A 21,576-nucleotide genomic window follows, 5' to 3' on the forward strand; every position below is an offset into this window, starting at 1 on the left:
TAACCACAGCTGATGGTGCGACGCACTCGGCAATCTACTTGGTGGGCTTTAGTGTCAAATAGTTGTCTTGATCGTAATTTAGATATTCTCAAGGTAGTAGCTTCACAAAACACATTCTGCAGACCTTTCAAGAATACATGAAGGACTTTGGACACTTCGGTTTATGTGTGGATACCCTCAACATATTACGAGGTAAGTGTGACGTTGTTTTGAGCTGTGCAAGACTTTAAAATGTTGTGTTTTTGAAATGTGTGTAACCGCCGAAAAACGATGCCCGCATCTTTCATATTGCATAGCTGATATGGCTAACGAGGCTAACGTGATATTATCAAACTTTCTCAAAACGCATCTTTTTGCCTTGATTTTGCTCTAGAGTGACTGTATTTCATCCCAAACATGCAAAAAACAGGCAAATTTGTTCCAACTCCGGATAAATCCTTTAACTTGTGATTGTATGCTTAAGAGCTTGTAAAACGGTAACGAAAGGGTAACATGGTCATTTGAAATTAAAAAACTATAGAATTCCATATCCTCTGTAGTCAGAGAGAATGAAAGAAAAGAATAACGTAAAAAAATCTGTATGTCCTATGCTATGTAGTCACCCTACTGTATGTAGTCTTATCTGACGTAAACAGTGCCTTTAATGAGTGTTAGAAGAGAGCTCTACAGGCTGGAGTGTTTAGATATCAACTGATTGACAAGTGGTTACTGCTTAGATTCAGCTGAGAAGTTCACTGAGCTGCAATATTGCCATCTTCATCAGAAGCAAAAATCACAGTTTTCCTATTTAAAAAAAACCCTGACTGTAAGATTTGTATGGCAATGATATACAGTTGTCCAATAAATGTAGGATGACTAATCCAGCACCTTCATTTGGAATGCAAATCAAGTTACAAAATCAGTTGGCTATTTCTACATTTCTCAATGTATGGCATCAATTCAAAACTGAACTTGTGACCAAGAAAAAAATGGCAGTAAATAAACTAGTAAATAATTGAACCTTGGAGTAAAAAAAAAAGTATCCCAAAACGAGATGGCTAGAGGAAACAGTTTCACTGTGAATAAAACCGTTTTAGAGTTTAGTTTGCATATGAACAAGTCCATGTAACTGTAGGAGCAACTTCAAGTCAGTCACTTTCAGTCGTCATTGGAGATATCATTAAGCTTTTTTTATATAAGAAAAACTATACATCCTTTCTTTTCATGCTTCTACGTAGATCATCAAGACACCCAATGTCTTTTTTTTCTTTCATAACAGAAAGCTAAAGATTAGCTTAAACTTAACTCAATGTAATCTACGCATTTACCATCATCGGATAAATGATGAAAAGAAAGAGAACAAAAAAAATCTAGAGCATCTTCAATAGTGATGCCACCATTATTAGAATATCAATCCTTCCAAACCCACCAACCCTCGCGAAAAAGTACATAATATATTCAATCAAAGTGCTTCCTGACAGAACGTAATGCTTCTGTACTGTATGTATTTGTGAAATAAAAGGGCTTGCTGTAAAGGTAGCAAAGGAGATGAAAGCACACCGCCCGCCTGCCTGCCTGCTTTGCCCCCCACATCACTGCATGATGAAGCCAGTTCTGGTTGGCAGGCCAGGGGACGGCCTCTGGGGTAGTGCTGCTGGGTACTGCTGGAACATGGGGCTCGGATAGCCCGGCATGGGCATAGCCATGGGGTACTGTGGCATCGGATAGGGACACTGTGGACCCGGCTGGGATGGCTGGTTGGCATGGGCTCGTCTGGGCATGGGCACGGGGGAGCCGTTGGTGTAGCCGAGGAAGGGGAGCGGGGAGGGGGAGGTGGGCTCCTGAGGTAAGGGCTGTGTGGGCGCGTGTGTGGATGAACTCTGGGGGTGCTGGTTGAGGAGGGGACCCTTCAGTACGACCTCCCGCAGCTTGTCGATCTTGACGCGCCGCAGGTGCGCCAGCTTCCTCTTGCTCTGGTATTCGTCAATGAAGCAGTCCAGTGGCATCTCGCCCTCAAGGAAGCAGTCGGCCATGATCTGGGAACACACAGACAAAAGTCACACAAATGTGATTACAGTTTGTCTAAAGTTTGAGTTTATGACCTACACTCTGGAATTGCATACATTTGATCTAATGATATGTACTATAATGTCTGTATGTATGCAGTTGGGTACAATTTAATCTGTCTTGCAATGTGGATTATATGTAGAATAAGACTTTAAAAAAAACATTACACTTAGCTGATGCTTTTTAACCAAAGCGACTTAGTTATTTACAGGGTATTGGTTACAGTCCCTGGAACAATGTGTGTTGGGTGCTTTGCTCAACGGCACTTCAGCCATCGGCGGAGGTGTAGGGAGAAGTAAGGATGGGATTCGAACCAGCAACCCTCTGGTTTTAAGACCACCTCCCTAACCATTAGGCCACGGCTGCCAGATTATCAAAACACATCAAATAAATCAGGATAAGTAATGCTCTACGGTCTATGAATCACTGATCAGATGTATACAGGCTTACTGTAAATCCTGTGGCAGTATTTAGGAGGTGTGTACTTGGTATGTGAATCTGTGTGATTAGTTACCTCAGTCTCCTCCTCAATCTTAGCCCCTTCTGTCTGTAACAGGGCCAATAGAGTATCCAGAGAGCCGTTTCCTGAATTATGGTCTGGAGAGAGAGAGACATTGTAAAATGAGTTAATGTTAATGCATTAATATAAAACGATGCTGAACATGCAGTATGAATAAATAGACAACCCTTGAGACATTCTTTTGTCCTATCCAACACTGTAGGGAAAATTAAATTTGAGTGAACAGTATTGCAGCAGGAAGAAACAACTCTTATTATAAAGGTACACAATGTATTGGCTTGTTTCGCTTTGTATTGGTATAGTTTGTAAGGATTTTTAATTGTTTACATATGGTGCTAAAGCATTGATTAGTTAGTCCCCCAGCACACCACAATAAATTAGGTCAGAACTGTGAGGGCTGATCTCATTGTGCCAAAGGTTTCACAGTTTGAATCGAAACTCACAAATATAAATAAATAAGGTGGAATGTCCGCGAGAATAATGACTAAAATTGACATGGAAGCAAATGACATTCCGTTCTATTTTTTTACTTCAATTATATTCATTTGTCCTGCACATTTTTGTACACCATTACCTCTGTGAACCCATGAATCCTGCCATTGCATTTTTGAGTGTGCCGCAACATGACAGAACAAACTGTCCTGAGCATTTGAACAGCCTATCAGCAGATCTTATTATGTTAACTTGTTGAATGACAATATAACGGCATGTTATCCAATCACAGCCTAATAAGCGGTTATCTGGTTAGATCTCTGCCATGTAAACAAAGGCCAATGAGGTATTCCCTTATGCCATTGTTTTCCACCAGTGCAACTAATACACCATTGCACTCTTGTTACCCTCCTCAAAACACAAGGGGAGGTATTTGTGCTGGGTTAGACATGACAGGAGAGCACATTTGGTGAATTACAGTGTTTGCCCTTGAACTTTGGGGAACACACTATTCCGGTGAATGTGGATTATGCACCTGAGTGCATGCTGGACAATGCTAGGAGTTTTTTATTACAGCTAAGTGGATTAAGAACCTCTATGTATGCAGCTGTACAAGGTGAGGGATATTTTCCCCCAGGGAACAATCTATTGCATGTTGATATTTCTGTTCTGAAAAATGAGAAAAGGTCGCACCATGCATAGGTTTCTTTTTGCATGGTGCAACCTTTTCTCATTTTTCAGTTTTACAATATTTTGGTCAGCACTCTTAAAAGAAGAAAAAGATTGTTGGGTGAATCCTGCTCCAACCTTTATGATATTTCTGTTCTGCCCATGTGCAGTGACGGGTCACTGAATAACAAGTGTCATCACAAGACTTAATATGTCGAGAAAAAGACATTTATAATTTAATTTACCCAACGCCACAAATCTCAAATGTGTATTACAAGGAGTTGCTGTCACACCTTACCTGCCTGCATTGAATTCTTTAACCGCCATGCTGAGTGAGGGTTATTTGAAGGTCACCCGTTACCTCTACTTTCAGGTCATGTGACCAAGTGATTAAGTCCCATGACAAAGGAATGGAATAGATGGGTCACTTACTATGCTCCTATTTTAATCATAATTTACTATGGATGTCCTCAAGGGGGCCTCTGACTGCTGGATTCTATTCTAATTTCCGTGCCAGTTTTCAAAATATCTGCCATGTGCTGTATCCAAAGTTTTTTGTATAATGCACAGTACTGTATGTATGGTAGGAGTTACTTTATGAACAAGATTTGGCTTGGGATTTGGATTTGGCAAAAGGTCTCGCTGTTTTGGGATTTCCACTGGTCTTTACTGACCTGTGCTTTCAAAACAACTGGGATAAAATATTTGCACACAAGCTGGCTTTATGGACTACTGTGTCAGCAATAGACCCAGTGTACTGTACACAGAGGAGGTAAAATGCTTTGCTTTGCAAAAAAAACAGGGTCCAAGAACAGAGACTCATGCAAAGTCATGTCCTGGAGAGCGGGAGAGGAGAGGAGAGGAGAGGGGAAGTGTTTGTGGTGCGACACTGATACTGATACTGACTGTTGTCCAACCTGCTCTTGGGGAAGCCGTCAGGGCTAGATGGTGACACTTCCCCTGAGAGGGGTGGGGTGGGGTATGCAGGTAGGTGTACAACAATGGTCTACTTGACTAGAGGCATTCGAGTTGCAAACCTTTTTTTTCACCTACACACCAGCTCTGCACCAAAATCTTATCTAAGCAGTGGAGTTAGTCCTGAGCAATTAACCACACATTTCCTTGCAATATTTAATCTGACCACAAGGTATGGGGTACAATGCAAACAGATGTTTGCTCAATAAAAATGGATAAGGTAAGGTGAAAATAAAGTCTTCAGTGGGCTACTTTTCCATTCGACCAAAAAATGTTTACTTAGTGTTTGAACATTTCCCTCTTTTTCTACATTTTCTTACCCAGGTTTTAATCTGACATCTGCGGTACAGATGCAGTCTGCCAGTTCATCCCAAACAATGTTGCAGATGCTTGATCGCAACAGCCAATGAAAATACACAGCTCAGTCTCTAAACTCCACAAGAACCATTTTGATTGGCTGGGATTGTTTATGGCGTTTGGGCTTAACCACTGTGTTTGTTCCTTGCGTGCTGTACCACTGCAATTGTTCAGAGCCTCCGAGAGAGGAGCATTTCATGGGCAGGAAGGATCTACGAGACATTTCATGAGAACTTTTAAAGACAAAAGGTACTCAATGTGGAAACAGGCCTTTGATATTATATTGCATTGCTTCCCAAGGTCTCAATAGTTCCAAATGTTCTCAATGCACACACTGAATCTGACACTAGTGTATGACCACTGGAATGGCCTGGTGTTATGATCAATTCTAGACAGAGAGAGAGAGAGACTTCTGGTGTTGGCATGCAAACAATAAGACGATCTGCTGTTAAGAGATGGCTTAGGTAGGTGTGAGCTGCTATTGGCGGTGGGGGAGGTTGTGAGAGAGGGACACACACAGACATTGGTTGGCACTGCAGAGCCCCTCAGTGGATTATAATGAACTCTACTTAGTCCCTCAGCACAGGGCTCAGTGCCTCTCACATCAGTCCAGACCAGAAAAGTCAAACGCAGATCTGAGAATCATAATCCCATCAGACCGTTGGACCTGCAACCTAACTAAGCGACAGAAGTTGTGACACATTAACATTTGTTGTGGTAGAGTTTGTTACTGTTGGTTTGGACAAGCAAGAAGAAATGACTCTACGCTTGAAATTACACAATGTTTGAAAGGCTGTAACATATTAAATGTAGGCTCAAAGACCACGCCTGAGACCCAACGGTGCTACGCGGGTGTGGTATTTGGATATTCATGTTGTGTTGGCTGTGCAGGTTTTTTTTATGATGCAAGGACTGACATGTCTTTTGCTTGTGAGGATTTGCGAGTGTTTTTTTCTTTCACCATGCTGTCGGGAAAGTCCTAGTTGTTAGTGCTTTCAAAGGTTATGGGTTATGTGTAGACAAATTTAAGGATTTTTAATGCGATTCCAAAACGCATGGTACATGAGAAGGAATGACATTGAGTGCAGATGTCCCATTGAAGTCAGTACATAAAATATTAATACGCAAGTTTGCAAAGCATTTAAAATCCTTTTAAGGAGCACTGTGCTATTGGTGCAGTAGAACGATGGTGGAAACATGGGACACAGAAGCAAAGAGTAGAACTCGCACACCAGCAGCCAATGCAATAATTGATTTATTGCTTTACATATGTATAAGTGATCAAGGTGCTACCCAAAAGTGCAAAACGTTTTCGGTCACCAGACCTTCCTCAGTGCAAAAGAAACATGGGACAAACATTAAAAGAGTATGGTTGTGTCACTGGGGTGAAGAGTACAACAATCTGGGCAGGCTCATCAGAGAGAGAGAGAGAGACACAGAGAGAGAGAGAGAGCGAGCGAGAGCGAGCAACAGAATAGCAGTTGCAAGGAAGGAGGTCAGGGAATATTGGCAGCAATAATTGGGAGGCGGGCAGAGAGGGGAGATAGAAAGAGAGAGGGGGGTAGGGAGGGAGATGGAGAGAGAGATTGGTGATGAAGAGGACAGTGAAAGTTATGATAAGGTTACCGGTTCTATAACATATGGATGTAAACAATTTAGAGTGAGATAAATAATGAGCGAGAGAGAGAGACAGACAGCATGAAAGATAAAGACAGAGTGCGATAGATAGAGACACACAGTGAACAGGGGATGATACAGTAGTTGGAGAGGATGAAAGGAGAGTTGATGTGTGGCCACAGCAGAAACTTGCAGAACGAGTTGGGCAGCTGGGATTGAGGCTGAGAGAGAGAGAGAGAGAGAGAGAGAGAGAGAGAGAGAGAGAGAGAGAGAGAGAGAGAGAGAGACAATGCCCTAAGGACATGCCCAATGCAAAAAAGGACAAACAAACAGCCTTCTCTCTCTCTCTCTCTCTCTCTCAAAATCTTCCATGTAACGATTGTGTAATTATACTTATGCCAGAGCAGTGACACAATCACAGTATTCTAGGTATGCTCATGCCCTTTCACTCGGTCTGCTCACTCCTTCCATCATTTTGACGAGGATGACAAATGTCTCTCAAAAAAAAAGACTTACACCCAATGTGTTATGATGAAATGACACAATGAGTGATGATAATGGGTCTTGGTCTTGAATCTGCATGACCTTTCTTTCTGATAATCGGGCATACTGTACAGGGCATTGTCGGGTGGGCCGATGGTCCTCATGAACCAATGACGTTGTGTTTTTAAAATTCTATTTAATTTTTACCTTTTTGTAAGAGTCCGGTCCACAACTCAGAAGGGGGTGGCGCAGTCACAAAAAATGCCTGGGCCTTTATTGTTCTAGTTCAGGCCTGTGTGTATGCATTCGCGCATACGTCTGTTTGTATGTACTGTAGTGGTGTCAACAATAATCGATTCGGCGATGCAATGCAACGCGGGGCATGGACGATCCAATTCAATGCGGCAAGTTTCAGAATCGATGCAGCAATTTCTTTAAGTTTCAATTACTTCCGTGGATATTTCGGGAGCAAATGAATGTTAAATTAAACTAGAAGCACTCAGAGAGCGCAGACCTCCGCCAAGGAAGCTGCTTGATAGAACATTTGACTATGTTACACCCTAAGTCTTTCTGCCTTCTTGCTGTGGAGTTCCTGCAATTCAATTTCTGGTCACTATGGGCGTCTAGATTTATAAGGCAGCAATGGGGAAAAATATTTTAAAAGGTTCTGGTTCCGGCTCGTGATCCGTATCACCACCAGAATTTAATCACTTGTTCATTGGGTCATTACTAACAACTCCACAACATTTTGTCCAAATCCGTCAATTCGTTTTTGAGATGTCCTCCTGACAGAATCTTTTAAAAAGTCCTGGTTCCGGTTTGTGATCCGGATCACCACCAGAACTTAATCACTTGTTCCTTGGGTCATCATCAACAACTCCACAAAGTTTCGTTCTTATCCGTTGATTAGTTCTTGAGTTATGCTGCTGACAAACAGACAGACAGACAAACAAACCAACGCTACCGAAAACATTACCTCTTTGGCGGAGGTAATAAAAGCTGTTCAAAGCATTGCAAGACTGATACAGACAACAGCCAATAAATTGTTTCTCAGTATCTGACTACTTGTATTGCCTCATCATGACTGATGAAACGTTTGCTTTGCTTTCAGTAGAAATGTAATGCAGTGCAATGCATTGTAGAATTGAATCGGATAGAATCGAAACCTCCCGAATCGTAATCGGATCGAATCGTGAGGGCAGTCCCAATGCACACCACTAATGTACTGTATGTTTGTCTGTGCATCTTCTTGAGCATGTCATCTTTTATAAACCTACTGTGTTGTGCATGTTACATCTATGGGATGGGTGGGTGGGTTATTCTGTGTGTTGCTGTTGTTTCGAATATCAAGATGTGGTGTAATTTCTAAATCCTTTTCCAATATCTTTGGAAATCCAATAAAGACTCTAAAGAAGAAAATCTTTTAACTAGTGTAAACTTGCATCTGTGTGCACATATATTGTAGTATGTAAGCATGTATGTCTGTATGTATCTTGAGCATGTCTTCTATATAGTACATCCCTGGCTGTGCAACTCTGGCTGCGCACTGTTCAACCTCTGATTGTTGGAAACTGCTGTCAGTCAAAAAAATGAGCTCAGGTGGTTAGCTGCTTAGCATCTTGCCCCTCCTCACAACACAAATGTTTGTAAACGAAAAACCCCATGCATACCTAGTGTGGACTTGCGCAGCTGGTAGGCCTCGTAGACCTCCTGCAGGTCCCTGTAGCGGCTGGTCAGCTGGTTCTTCTGCTGGTCCAGGCCCGGCTGCAGCAGCAGGTTCTGCTCCGCCAGACTGCGGTTACTGGCCAACGTCATCTCCTTACTCTGCTGCACCTCCAGCATCTACAACCATTACAAAGGATGGCAATGATTACAATAACAATTTAGATTTAATGTGACAATGTAACAATTTACGGTTGTCTAAAGGGAGAGAAGCAGAGGCTGAGGTTACTGGCAGTGCCAGCGTCATGTTCTTGGTCTTAGGGTTACAATTAGGCCTACAATTTAGATTAAAATTACTCTTAATTGAGAGAGAAGCAAAGGCTGCGGTTCCTGGCCAGTGCCATTTCTGCTGAGCTTCCAGAATCTGAGATAAGAGACACAGTAAGGTAAGATGATGAGGCTTCATTCATTGTTTCTACATGAGAGACCTTTGTGGGCGACAAGAGAGTGTGATTTTACAAAACAAGCATGCATCAGCACAATGAGCAAAACATCAGGACCACACACAAGCAAAAAAACATCTCCTTTCTCCAGCAGCACCTGAAGTGAGAGAGAGAGAGCGCGCGAGAGCGATAGAAAAAGGAGGAAGCTTTCAGTAGAAAGACAAAACATCCTGGCCACTGGTCATGAAACAGAAAGTGCCATCGTAAATCTGTAGACATGTGGATAAACCGGCTTGAGAGAGTATATTTTTATTGTGGCGTATATTCCTTCTGACTATGCTTACAGGCATTTCCACTAACTGGCTAATCTACCTGGCTAAAGGCTGATGTTAACAGACTAATCCATTTAACTGAACTGGTTGGGAAATGGAAATATGAGACATTTTGTTACTCAGGAATGTACCGCAATGTACCTGCTACAGTACAAGAGTGCAAAGCAGAGCTTGGTAATTCAGCTTCTCCTTGAGAACAGAACCACCACACAGACTAATTACCAGGACTTTTTTTCCCTCCATAAAGTGGAGGACACCCGATTCTACCATAAAGCTGTGTGTCTGTTGACGCTTGACGGGACTCAGGTGTGGTGTGGTGAGGTTCGGGTCGGGTCATCTGGGAATAGTTGTGCCCAAAGGAAATGGCATTTCACAGAATTTGCCCTGTCGCTGAAGAGGAAAGGTAGTTACGTTATCTATGCTTCCACCCTCATCCATTACCTACCACTTTCAACCAAGTTGTCCTAACAGAAGAGCTCATGAAAATGATAGGAATTTCATAACCATGTTATTATTCCCACTAATATTATTAGATGATATGCTGTGCAACTCGTGGTGATGTACTTGACTCATAAGCATAGTAGAATAGAATAGAATAGAATAGAATAGAATAATGTGTAGCGCAAAATAAGAAATTAGATTGCATATGTAACAAGATAGAAAGCCCAGACATCTCCTTAGCCAAAAACTAACACTTCCTGCAGGAAACGTCGATTTCATCATCAGTGACGTCATATTACAGCTGACAAGATGTGGACACAGGGGTTGTATGCGGAAGGACTTGGTAAAAGGTGACAGCACAGCACTATTCAAACTAAGAAGCATTAATAATTAACCATACTGTGCGTACATATTCTATATATAGTAAGCTTACATGTGATAAAACAGGGTGGTCACCCACCACCTGTGGACTGGTGGTTTACAGGGTACTTTGTGGTCGTTTTTGAATGGCTGAAATGTCACAAGGACAGTCAAACAGATCCCTAGTGTTTCTCTCCTTCTCTGGACAACAAACTCTAGAGCAGACCGAAAAAAAACCCCAGCTGTTTGGTATAAACTAAAAGCACACTTTATGGGGAAAAAAAACAATGCATCGCACACAAATTAAATGAGTAAAACATTTGGATGCAGCTGTGGAAGGACATGACATGTCTTTCACGGATGTCCATGTCCAATAAGGTGGCAGTGCATGTGCCATGAAGCCTGACTGTCATCCCAACACTGCTCCTTCACAGCCACTCTGACTCTGTATGTCAGTTAATGACACATTCCCATCAGAGTGTGACAAAGGAGTGGAGTTTCACTTCCGTCCCATCCCAATCCTAGCTAAATAAATGAATGAATAAATAAATAAATAAATAAATAAAAACTTTCCATCCAACTCCAGTAGAATGATGCCATTCATTTTGGTTGTTCTACATTGCCACTCCTGCCCGCTCCCGTCGACTATGATTACCAATCTTGACCGCTCCTGTTCATGTATCAAATGTGGACTCCCATCCCACGGGAATTCCTCAGGACAAAATGTCATTCTCTAATCTCCAAAAGGCCTCAGGTGCTCAGCCTAATGGACTGGACGCCTTCACTTCAATTGTCAATATGAATGTATGTATTGTATTATAAGCTAGATCACGTCACAGAAATACTTTCAGTGGAAGTATAAAACTATGGTGTGAGACTTCAAGCAATCTGATACTATGTCAATGCAAAAATAAACACCAACTACAAATGTGAGGCTAATGCTTAACTTCAATGTCATGGCTGTCAGCCCTTCCAACATGGCGGTCCCTTTGTTTTGACGGGTTGCTAAAAACAGCTAGCCAAGGGCAACCATGGCCTCAGGGGAGTCTTCTAACGTAGTGCGGTGGAGAGACACAATATTGAATGGGACGTGGGCCTATAATGACAGGGGCTCAAGGCCGGCTGATGTTATTATTACTGACATAGGCTAATGAGACTCGCATGGCATATAGGCTCCTTACTGGAAAGCCATCAGCTGTTTCTTAGTGGACAGACACAGACAGGGAAAGGACAAGAGGGGACCAAGATACATATTGGAGACATGATGAGGGTAGGGAACAGAGAAGGAGAGCTTCTGGCTTGAAATACAATTTTTGAGAGTGTGTGTCTAATTCTTGTTTGATTTTTTTTCTCAAACCATAGCTGCCATTACAGCAATATTCTGTCTTCTGACACACACTTGTGCATCAATTGTTTGTATGTAGGTTTGCATTTGATTTGTTGGAGTAAATGTATCGTGAAAACAAAGCTGCAGCTAGTAGAGAGGCTGAATGGGAAGGGGCTCTGGGAGATCAGCAGCCACAGGCCATTGAGTAAAGAAGTGAATATCAAGCCCTACTGTTTACTTAGGTGTATTTAATAAACCTTTTTTAATTATTTATTTTCTTCAAATGCTACTATTACTATGTCAGAACGCTATAAAGGACTTTTAGAAAAAGCACAACAAAATACCTCCTCTTAATGTATGTTCTCTACAAGTCTTCTGTTGTCCAGTCTTGCACTTTAAATGTCTGTATGAGCAATGTCTACGTCCATACTGTCTTATGTCCATGTATGAGTACTGTCTATGTCTATACTGTCTATGTCCTTACCTAGATTAGTCTATGTCTGCATGGGAGAGCAAGAAACGCAATTTCAAATTCTTTGTATGACCAGTGCATGTAAAGAAATTGGCAATAAACTTGACTTGACTTGACTTGACTTGACTTGACTTGACTTCCCTTTACCATGACTGAGGAGACCTTTTTGGAATATTATATTCTGTCCCTCATACTGTAACAAACTGGAGTTCAGCAGTCCAAGAGTTTACAGGAGAGAGAACTGGTCTGAGCTTACCATTAGCACTGATATCTAATGATAAGTGGCAGAAGCAGGATAAGGCAGATGGCTTCCTGACTCATTCACACCTTGGAGACTAGCACATTCATTCACACACACACACACACACACACACACACACACACACACACACAAGGGTTAAGTACAGTATATCACGAAAGTGAATACACCCCTCACAGTTTTGCAGATTTTTGAGTATATCTTTTCATAGGAAAGCATTACAGAAATGTAACTTTGACACAATGATTAGTGGCCTTTTAACAACATATTTAACCGCTTAAATTTCTTGTTCACTCAGAAAAAAACTAAATACAGCCATTAATGTTTGAACATTGCTGTTTATCTTGGTCTCAAGAGAGATGAACAGACCAAGAATATGGATCACTGGAACCATGTTGTGTGATCTGAAGAGACCAAGATAAACAAATGTGCTTTAGATGGTGTCAAGCATGTGTGGTGGTAAACAAGTGAGTTTTACAAAAAAGGTCTATCCTCTCATAAGCCAAGCATGGTAGTGGGACTGACATGGTTCGGGGATGCATGAATGCTGTCAACATTGGCAATCTGAAATACACCTAAAAGAAACATGCATGTCAACATGCACTGTGACTACTGAAGCAGATCATGATATTCTCCATAGGATTGCATTCAAATCTCACACCAATCTATTTAAGCCAGATGCAGACTCAAATTTTAAAAGTTCAATGCAAAGAAAGGTTGAAACGCACACTGATGACCTCCCTTGTCATCCCTTTTCATTTCGTTTCATTTCGAGACGATTTGAGCCAACATAGCCCCTTCTCTACCGGATTTTAATCTGGGGTGTACTCACTTTTGTGAGTACATGTTCAAACATTAATGGCTGTATTTTGTTTTTTTCTGAGTGAACAAGAAATTTAAGCGGCTTAATATGTTGTTAAAAGGTCACTAATCATTGTGTCAAAGTTACATTTCTGTAATGCTTTCCTATGAAAAGATATACTCAAAAATCTGCAAAACTGTGAGGGGTGTATTCACTTTCGTGATATACTGTATGCATGCATGCAGACACACACACGCAAAGACGCAAAGACACAAACACACACGCACACGTAAAGTATGCATGCATGCAGGCACTCAGACACACACACACACACGCACACTTTCTTTAGTCTGTCTCACATTCTCACTCATGTACGAACTGGCAGACTGACGGATTAGGGGAATGAGGTCATCAATTTCAGACACGTGCGTGGCGACGGCTTCTTTAAATAGGCATGCTGTGAACAGATTTGTGTTTGTGAGCAAAAAAAATGACACGCATAGACAAACAAATTATATTGGGAAAATAGGAACCCTGTAGCAAAGACCTTTTGCCTGGTCCAAGTTCACTGAATGGTTCATCATTACAGCTGTTTTGTGCATCAGCGTGCAAGAAAGTGGGTCACAGACTAATGCGTGTTCTGTTCACCCGATGTGCATCAGTACATATCCACCAGTGACGTGCAGTGAAGGGTATGGTAGGGTAGGCAGTAAATATAGAATATATATCTATTTATATATATATATATTAACGGTGGGTTCGGTCCTCCCCCAGAAAAAAATGTATTTCTTAGATGCAATTTCCTGCATTTTAACCAAATCTGGAGAGTCACTATCAGCTAAAAACTTTTACAAAAGACTAAAAACTTTGAACAAATAGTCCCCTTTCATGCAGACCTGAAATGTAACGTGTGTGTGTGTGTGTGTGTGTGTGTGTGTGTGTGTGTGTGTGTGTGTGTGTGTGTGTGTGTGTGTGTGTGTGAGAGAGAGGGGGGCCTTATGCCACAAGGTATGGTTTGAATAGGCAAATAGGCCTATTCACATAAACATGCTGATATGGTCTTTAATGTGCAACAAATTAGTAGGCCTATGTTTCTCTAAATACTGTAAATATAAAGTAGGCTATAAGATGCCATCAGTGCTTAACCACCACAGCTCTAATAACTAAATAGGCCTAAGTAAATAGGCTACACTATTTAGACATTTGGACATTGTCAGTAGACCTAAATCTGAAACAATAAGTGAAAACATAATTTCAATTTCTTGAAAAGGCCAGCTACAATAATTTGTTTTGCCAAATTGCCAAATTAGCTCCAGGACCCATACTTTGTACACCTTTAAGGACCTGTAGGCCTACATTTTACAATAATAATTTAGAAAGCTACAACATTTTGGGGGAAAAGCTTTAACTTTTGGCTTTAGCAGTTGATTTTGTTGCTCTTCTGTTTATTCTGTTGCAAATGCCAGGGCGTTTCACATGGATGGAGGGTGGCACAGTGTAGCCTACTTTTGAAGATAAAATGTCTAGTTCACCAACTGTGAATCACACCATAGCATGTGAGGGGGAAACGATTTACATTTAGCAATAAACCAACCTAGGTAACAGCTCCTGCCTCACTGCCGCGTTTTGTGCTGATAATCAAACACTCACAGACAAGAAGGAAAGTAGGCAGGTTGCTTGCAAACATGACCCGTGCATTCAGACTCGAGTAAACCAACGAAACCACTTCTGAGACTCATTCTTGTGCGTGATAGTATTCTCAAACACTTCAGCTACGGTTGTGCAAGGTGTTTCAAATAAAGTCAATTTGTGAGTGCGGAAGCACTCCGAGAAACCATCCCCAGTCAATCGTCCTGTTCCACGTTGATCTCGACTCGCACACCGCGCACTTCAAAAGAACGCAGCTGCACTTGCTAACAGGCTCCACACAACTCACGCATTGCGTAGTCATCATCATAATAAATTAGGGAAATGGAGTCATGTCGTACGCTCAAAAAACAATCTCGCGTCCATAATAACACACACACACGGTCTATTCATGTCCACCACCGCACAACCAATCTTCAATGTCAACACCCTGACAAACGGTGACAACAAAAGGCACCACGAAAAAACTTGAGCATGTTCATGTTAAAAGGCTACCCGCAGCATAATAATTAGATGAATCTTACCTTAAAGCAGAATCACAAGTAGGCTGTGTTTTTCATGCAAGCTAGTTCCATTAAAAGCCCGGGGTGGTTGACATGATGAAGACATTTTGTCCCAGTGCAAACTACTTGAAGCTGCTACCCATCTGATGTTGAATATTTCCACAATGCAGCGATTGCAAACGGCTCAGCTGTCTGTCATTTGAACCGTCTTTCTTGCTACTTCTCGGCATTTTTTAAAATAATAAAGACAAAAAGCCAAAGACTGCCATGTTTTCTTTCCGATACGGCTAGAGATTTGAACAAGCCTTGCCTTGCTAGTTGTTGCTATCATAGCTGCCTGTAGGGCAGAAATTGGCTACTACCTGAATTGTAACAAGTTTTTCATTTTGGGCGCTGTGATTGGCTCACATACTCCCGCCACAGAGTAAAGGCTCTGCTTTTAGTCCCATTGACAAGCTATGTGACAACTTAATACGCATGCGCAAACTTCTACATTGACAGCATTGAAGGCAGGGTAGGCAGAGGAAAAGCGAGCCTTACCTGGCTGCCTGGCTGGCATTCGAAAGCTCTGCTTTCAGCCTGTCTCTGCTACCAGCCGGGACTGCGCGTTGCCACGGCAACCTGCCCAAGCCTGAGCGCTTTGCTTCGTGCGATTACTTAGGTTTTTGATCGTTGTCCTGTGTATACTGTACTTTAAACAGTTCATAATTTATGCTGAATCAATGTTATTGTTGTGTAGGCCTATGTGAACTCTGAAGAATATTTTTTTAAACACGTGTTAGTTTTTATTTTTAAGACATTTATCCCAGGGTAGGCACTGCCTACCCTCCTACCCTGACCGCACGTCTCTGATATCCACGCATCATCTGTTAAGCCTCTCTAGTCTACAAGGGGGGCACTGGGTGCTGTGTTGTGGTGTGTTGTGCTGTGTGGTCTTTAGTATGGGAAGAACTACATCTTCTTTAATCTAAAAAAGGGGGAATAGAATGAAAGTGTATTTGTCATGAGTGATGTATGCTACTTGTAAATGTTGGATTAGTGCAATGTTTGTTTTGTACTTTATATTTGCTGCTGAAGTATGGACAACTTAAAACCCTTCTGGATCAGTATAGTTGTTCTTCTAAAAAGTTGCCCTGCTGTATCGGCCAATCAGCTCAAGAGCTGAGTTTTCCCAAGCCAGCGGGCTCCAACAATGGCTGAGAATTCCATTCACCATGGAATGGAATCCTGGTGCACAATGCATTCCCTCCGCTCTCTTCCCTAAATGAATGCAGACGCATTTCATTAAAAACCAAACAAGTTCATTATGGCCTGCTTTAACCAACTCTGTGATCTAAAATCAGTTGGACTTCTAAAAAGCTTGCAACCTGAATAATGCATCTCTTCCTTTTCATTTAATTATTTACTGAACAGCAGGAGTACTACAAGAATCATTAAGTTCAGTGGATACATCAGACATAAATGTATCTCACATTGCCATGCAGTATCTTTTATATAATAGAGTTAGAGTGAACTATAATATGTGTTGCCAACTAAGACCATTCAAGACCACTATTGGAAATGTTAAGCTTAATTGTGATGAACAAAAGCAATTACAATGTAGATCTTTGCCTAGAAGGCCAACCATGCGACTTCCTCCACTCATCCATGTTCTCCAAACGCACTGTTGCGCAGGCCTGGCACTGCTAATGGTCACCTGCGTGAATGTACCTGCTGTGCTAAGCCTCGATTTTCACCTGGAGATTAAACAGTCTACAGCACTGTTTAACACATTCTTTAAACTAGCGCAGCATTTTTTGCAATCTTTTAATCGCCAGTAAATGAGGGTTCTTTTTTAGAATAAGGAACTGCGGCAGTAGGCCATCAGCCATTACACTAACTCCATCACAGGATGTCACGCTCCGACATCTGAGGCTGTAGGGTAGTCAGTCATTTCGTCAAGTCAGAAAACTCTGCGTGACTGATAACTATTACAAAAGTAGTTCCGCACCAGTCAATGCAAAACGAGAACACACGACACGTTCAAGTCCCCGGCTACTGCCCACTTCAGAAATAGATCTGAGATTCTTCTCATTTAGATTACCATGACGTGTGATGGCGTAAGCAGCACAATGCTATCACGACACGTTATTTCAAAATTAACAAAATCAACACGAAAACGAGTTTGACAAGAGAGCGGAGGTGTGGTGTGGAAGAATCAGACATAGCCTACGGAACTGTCAAGTGTCCATCCACGAATAAATAGCTTCCTTTGTAGGGATACTTTCCATTCTCTCATCCACACAAGGTGTTGTTAACATATCATTCCGAATAAGTAAATCAACAACCTTTCTGTTGCAACTAAATGTTATAATGTTAAAGAAATCAAACTACCCAGTTACATTTACAGTAGGGACCAAAACAAAGGGCCTTCGCTTCGCTCTTTAGGACTTGTCAACAGAGGTCTCCGCTGACAAGCTGCGAATGATTTGTTTACATCTTTTCAAACATAAAATGCTCACCTCATCCATTTCCGTGACAATTTTGTTGAGCTTGTCGTCATCCTCCAGCAGTTCGTTTAACTGCGTCATTGTGTAGGAACTGAATTTATCCGTGAACGCATTTATTTCCCCCATATTCGAGCTGTACTCCGCTTGTATTTCTCCTGATGGGAAAGGGAAGCGAACAATTTCTTCAGCCGGAAGTGGATACTCCAGCTCAAGCTATCCCACATTGCCAGCGAATCAGAATGCGAATAAGGCTGACGTCACGGTACACACACCGGAGTTGAGTTTGTAGGGTGCACTATGCAATTAATAGGTTGTGATAAAAGTGTGAGGCCGACGCGTAGGCCTACAACGCTATCAGAAAGGTAAATGGAAAGCGATTTTCATTTTGACGAGCTGTTGCAATTAGTTGTCTAAACCGGTAATTTCAAATGCATAAGTCCTTCTAAAAGACCACTCGAACCAATCCTCAACTGCATTGCTCGATGACTTGAAGTTCCTTCGGCTTCATGCGGCCGAAACACCGAAACATGGCGTCTGAGATAAATGCACTTAAACACCATGTGAATGCAAGTCACAAAGAAGCCTGTAGTGACCTTGAGAAGGCCAGCCACCTCATCACAGAAGCATTGCAGAGTGAGATCCAGAGGAACACAACTCTGTGCATCTTAATCCACGTTCTGGAAGAGAGGGCGGCTGAGAATGAAAGGAGTCTATCAGAGCATGTGGAGGCAAACCGGCAGCTGCAGCTCCAGGTGGTTCATCTATAGCAACAACTGGAGGACAAAGACCACTCATTAGCACAAGCCAAACAGGGTATTGCTGTCCTGAAGAATGAACTGGGGGACCTGCAACAGCAGCTGAGCCACCAGAGTAATCATAGGACGATTCAGGAAGTGACTGAGTGGCAACAAGATGAGACGAGTCTGGTTAATATAGTGAAAGAGGAGAATGGTGTCCAGCAGAATGTTGTTCTTGCTGTTAAAAAGGAAGATCCTAATGATTCATATCCGTGTAGTCAATCAGATGAAACGGAACAGACAAACTCTTCATCTGCAGGCATTACAACGGAACTGGTGCAGGAGGAGGAGGAAAAGTTAGACATGACTCCAGTCGTCAGCTCTGACCCAGATCCAGTCAGGTTTTTGAGATTATCAGTGCAATTGGTTGACTGTTCTGCAACACAAGGTCAGCAAAGCACAACCAGCAGGAACAATGAAGATGGCGAAACCCCCTATAATGTAGGGATAGCAGGAACGGGATCAGAATTGCCATCTTCTGCAGTCCCCAAATTAACAGCCGTCCCAGAGACAGAGGTGGATAATGGGAGGCCATATAAGTCTTCTGTCTGTGGAGAGGATTTCTCCAGAATATCAGCAACGGAAAAGCACCAGCAGGATATCCACACAAGAAAGAAGCCTCATCTCGAACAAGACAAGCACACACACACAGGAAAACCGCCCCACCACCACAAACCTCATGGCAAACGTGTTAGGAGGGCCATTGCTCTCGCCGCACACAACCGCACTGACACAGGTGAGAAGTGCCACCTCTGTGGAAAATGTGGTAAGAGTTTTGCACATGCAAGAAACCTTACGGCGCATCTGCTCATCCACACAGGAGAGAAGAGCCACCACTGTGGACAGTGTGGTAGGAGTTTCACACATGCAAGAAACCTCAAGAGGCACATGCTCATCCACACAGGAGAGAAGAGCCACCACTGTGGACAGTGTGGTAGGAGTTTCACACATGCAAGAAACCTCAAGAGGCACATGCTCATCCACACAGGAGAGAAGTGCCACCACTGTGGACAGTGTGGTAAGAGTTTTGCATGTGCAAGAAACCTCACAGCGCATGAGCTCATCCACACAGGAGAGAAGCCGTTCCAATGTACACAGTGCGGCCAATCTTTTAGACAATTGGGAAATCTCAAAGAACACCAGCTCCTCCACACAGGAGAGAAGTGCCACCACTGTGGACAGTGTGGTAAGAGTTTTGCACGTGCAAAAAACCTCAAGAGGCACATGCTCATCCACACAGGAGAGAAGCCATACCAATGTACACAGTGCGCCCAGTCTTTTAGACGATCGGGACATCTCAAAGAACACCAGCGCCTTCACACAGGGGAGAAACCGTATCACTGTGGACAGTGTGGGAAGAGTTTCAGGCATGCAACACACTTCAGGAGGCACACTCGTATCCACACAGGGGAGAAATGCCACCAATGTCCAGAATGTGGCAGGTCTTTTTCTTAGTTGGGGCACCTAAGGAGGCACCTACGCAGTGTACGCACTCACACAGGAGACAAGACCACCCAACCGCAACTGTAAAAAGTGTGTCAAACGCTGTGTAAATGTACCACATCTCACCACACATTCACACGCGTGATAACATTTGGGAAGAGCTAGACCAACTCGCCGGGCAACATTTTTTTTCGGGTTATTCTAGTTTATAGGCTAGTTCTGAAGTTCTGTTCTTATAAATAACTTGTAAATGCATGGGTGTAAATGTATGACCTTGTAGAAACGTGCAAAAGCTTGTTGAACAATATCTACAACTTTATTACCCAAAATCATACAGTTCTATTCTGTTTCAAAATTTTAGTGAAATGTAGGCCTTTGTTTACTGCCGACTTAAATAAAACCACAAAAAACTGCAATTAATAGGCCCCCTGTGAGTACCTTGCATTATTAAATACTTTCAGATATCTTGGCTATTAATCAGAACAGAAGTGTATAAATTAGAAGTATTATTACTAGTGTAATTACCACACTAGAGCATGATGATCATTCATAGTTTAAACACCAGATTATTTTCACTGTAGGCCTACCTAGTGAGCCACATAGCTATTTGTACTTAACACTCATATACATGTTGGATATACTCTGTTTTAAAGAAAACATTTTTTAGATTATTTGGTTAAATACACTTTATTACATAGCATGTACTATTTTTTTTAGCCAAACAGATCATTGTGTCACATTCTGTGACAAGTGCTCAGTCATATAGAGAGCCATACAATTGTTACAAGTGGTAACATATGGCTTTATACAAGCTGAATCAGAAGATTAAAAGTTACAGTCACGCATACAGTACATTTTGGTATTCATGTAAATAACATTTTCACTGTGCTTTTTAAATAATGAAAAAAGAAAAAAAGTGGAATATAGCATAATTTAAATAAAAAAAGCCAGGACCCTAAATAAAAAAAACAAATACAGCAAGCCCTTAAAACTGGATGACACAGTCATTGCTTTGGGATGGCATCTGTTCCTCGGTCATGTGGCATCAGACACCTTCCCAAACTGAACATTTCAATATATTTGTAGCAGGTATAAGTTGCAGCAGGTTGCATAGACATATACATTTGATGCCACTTTTTTCTGCCTGAATCAGGTAACGTATTTGTAGACCTAATAGTTTTCAAAATGGAATTTTCACGGCATGGTGGGAAAAGTCTTAATTCAGGGTCAGTGTAGGGAAATCCATCTCCAGAAGTTACAATTCTACACCCACTATTCGTTTCAGCCATTTAATGCATTAGTTAGTTAGTGAAATCACAGGTGACTTCACCAGTTAACTGATGCAGTGAATGGCTGTAATAAAGACTGGGAGCAGGATTGTAACTTCTGAAGCCAGATTACCCAACGCTGTTCAGGGTGGAGAGGGAAATGTGAGGAGGCTAAAAAAGACCTCGTAGCTGATCGCTTGTTTGCCTGTTGTGTTGCCTTTTCACATTACAA

General features: G+C 42.0%; 2 protein-coding genes across 2 annotated transcripts; one reads left to right on the top strand and one right to left on the bottom strand.

The window, feature by feature from the left end:
* Nucleotides 1-445: 445 nt before the first annotated feature.
* vps37bb (VPS37B subunit of ESCRT-I b) lies at nucleotides 446-18,042 on the bottom strand. The gene is made up of 4 exons (XM_063209989.1): nucleotides 17,849-18,042; nucleotides 8,770-8,941; nucleotides 2,561-2,643; nucleotides 446-2,015 (listed from the first exon to the last, which is right to left on the bottom strand). Exons 1-4 carry the CDS (start codon nucleotides 17,960-17,962, stop codon nucleotides 1,572-1,574), a joined length of 813 nt encoding a protein of 270 aa, XP_063066059.1. The 5' UTR covers nucleotides 17,963-18,042; the 3' UTR covers nucleotides 446-1,571.
* A 117-nt stretch (nucleotides 18,043-18,159) lies between these two features.
* On the top strand, nucleotides 18,160-21,401 carry LOC134457942 (gastrula zinc finger protein XlCGF8.2DB-like). The gene has a single exon (XM_063209990.1). It carries the CDS (start codon nucleotides 18,937-18,939, stop codon nucleotides 20,086-20,088), a length of 1,152 nt encoding a protein of 383 aa, XP_063066060.1. The 5' UTR covers nucleotides 18,160-18,936; the 3' UTR covers nucleotides 20,089-21,401.
* Nucleotides 21,402-21,576: the final 175 nt, after the last annotated feature.

Source organism: Engraulis encrasicolus, chromosome 11 (assembly GCF_034702125.1).
Source record: "Engraulis encrasicolus isolate BLACKSEA-1 chromosome 11, IST_EnEncr_1.0, whole genome shotgun sequence".
Classification (NCBI taxonomy): Eukaryota; Metazoa; Chordata; class Actinopteri; order Clupeiformes; family Engraulidae; genus Engraulis; species Engraulis encrasicolus.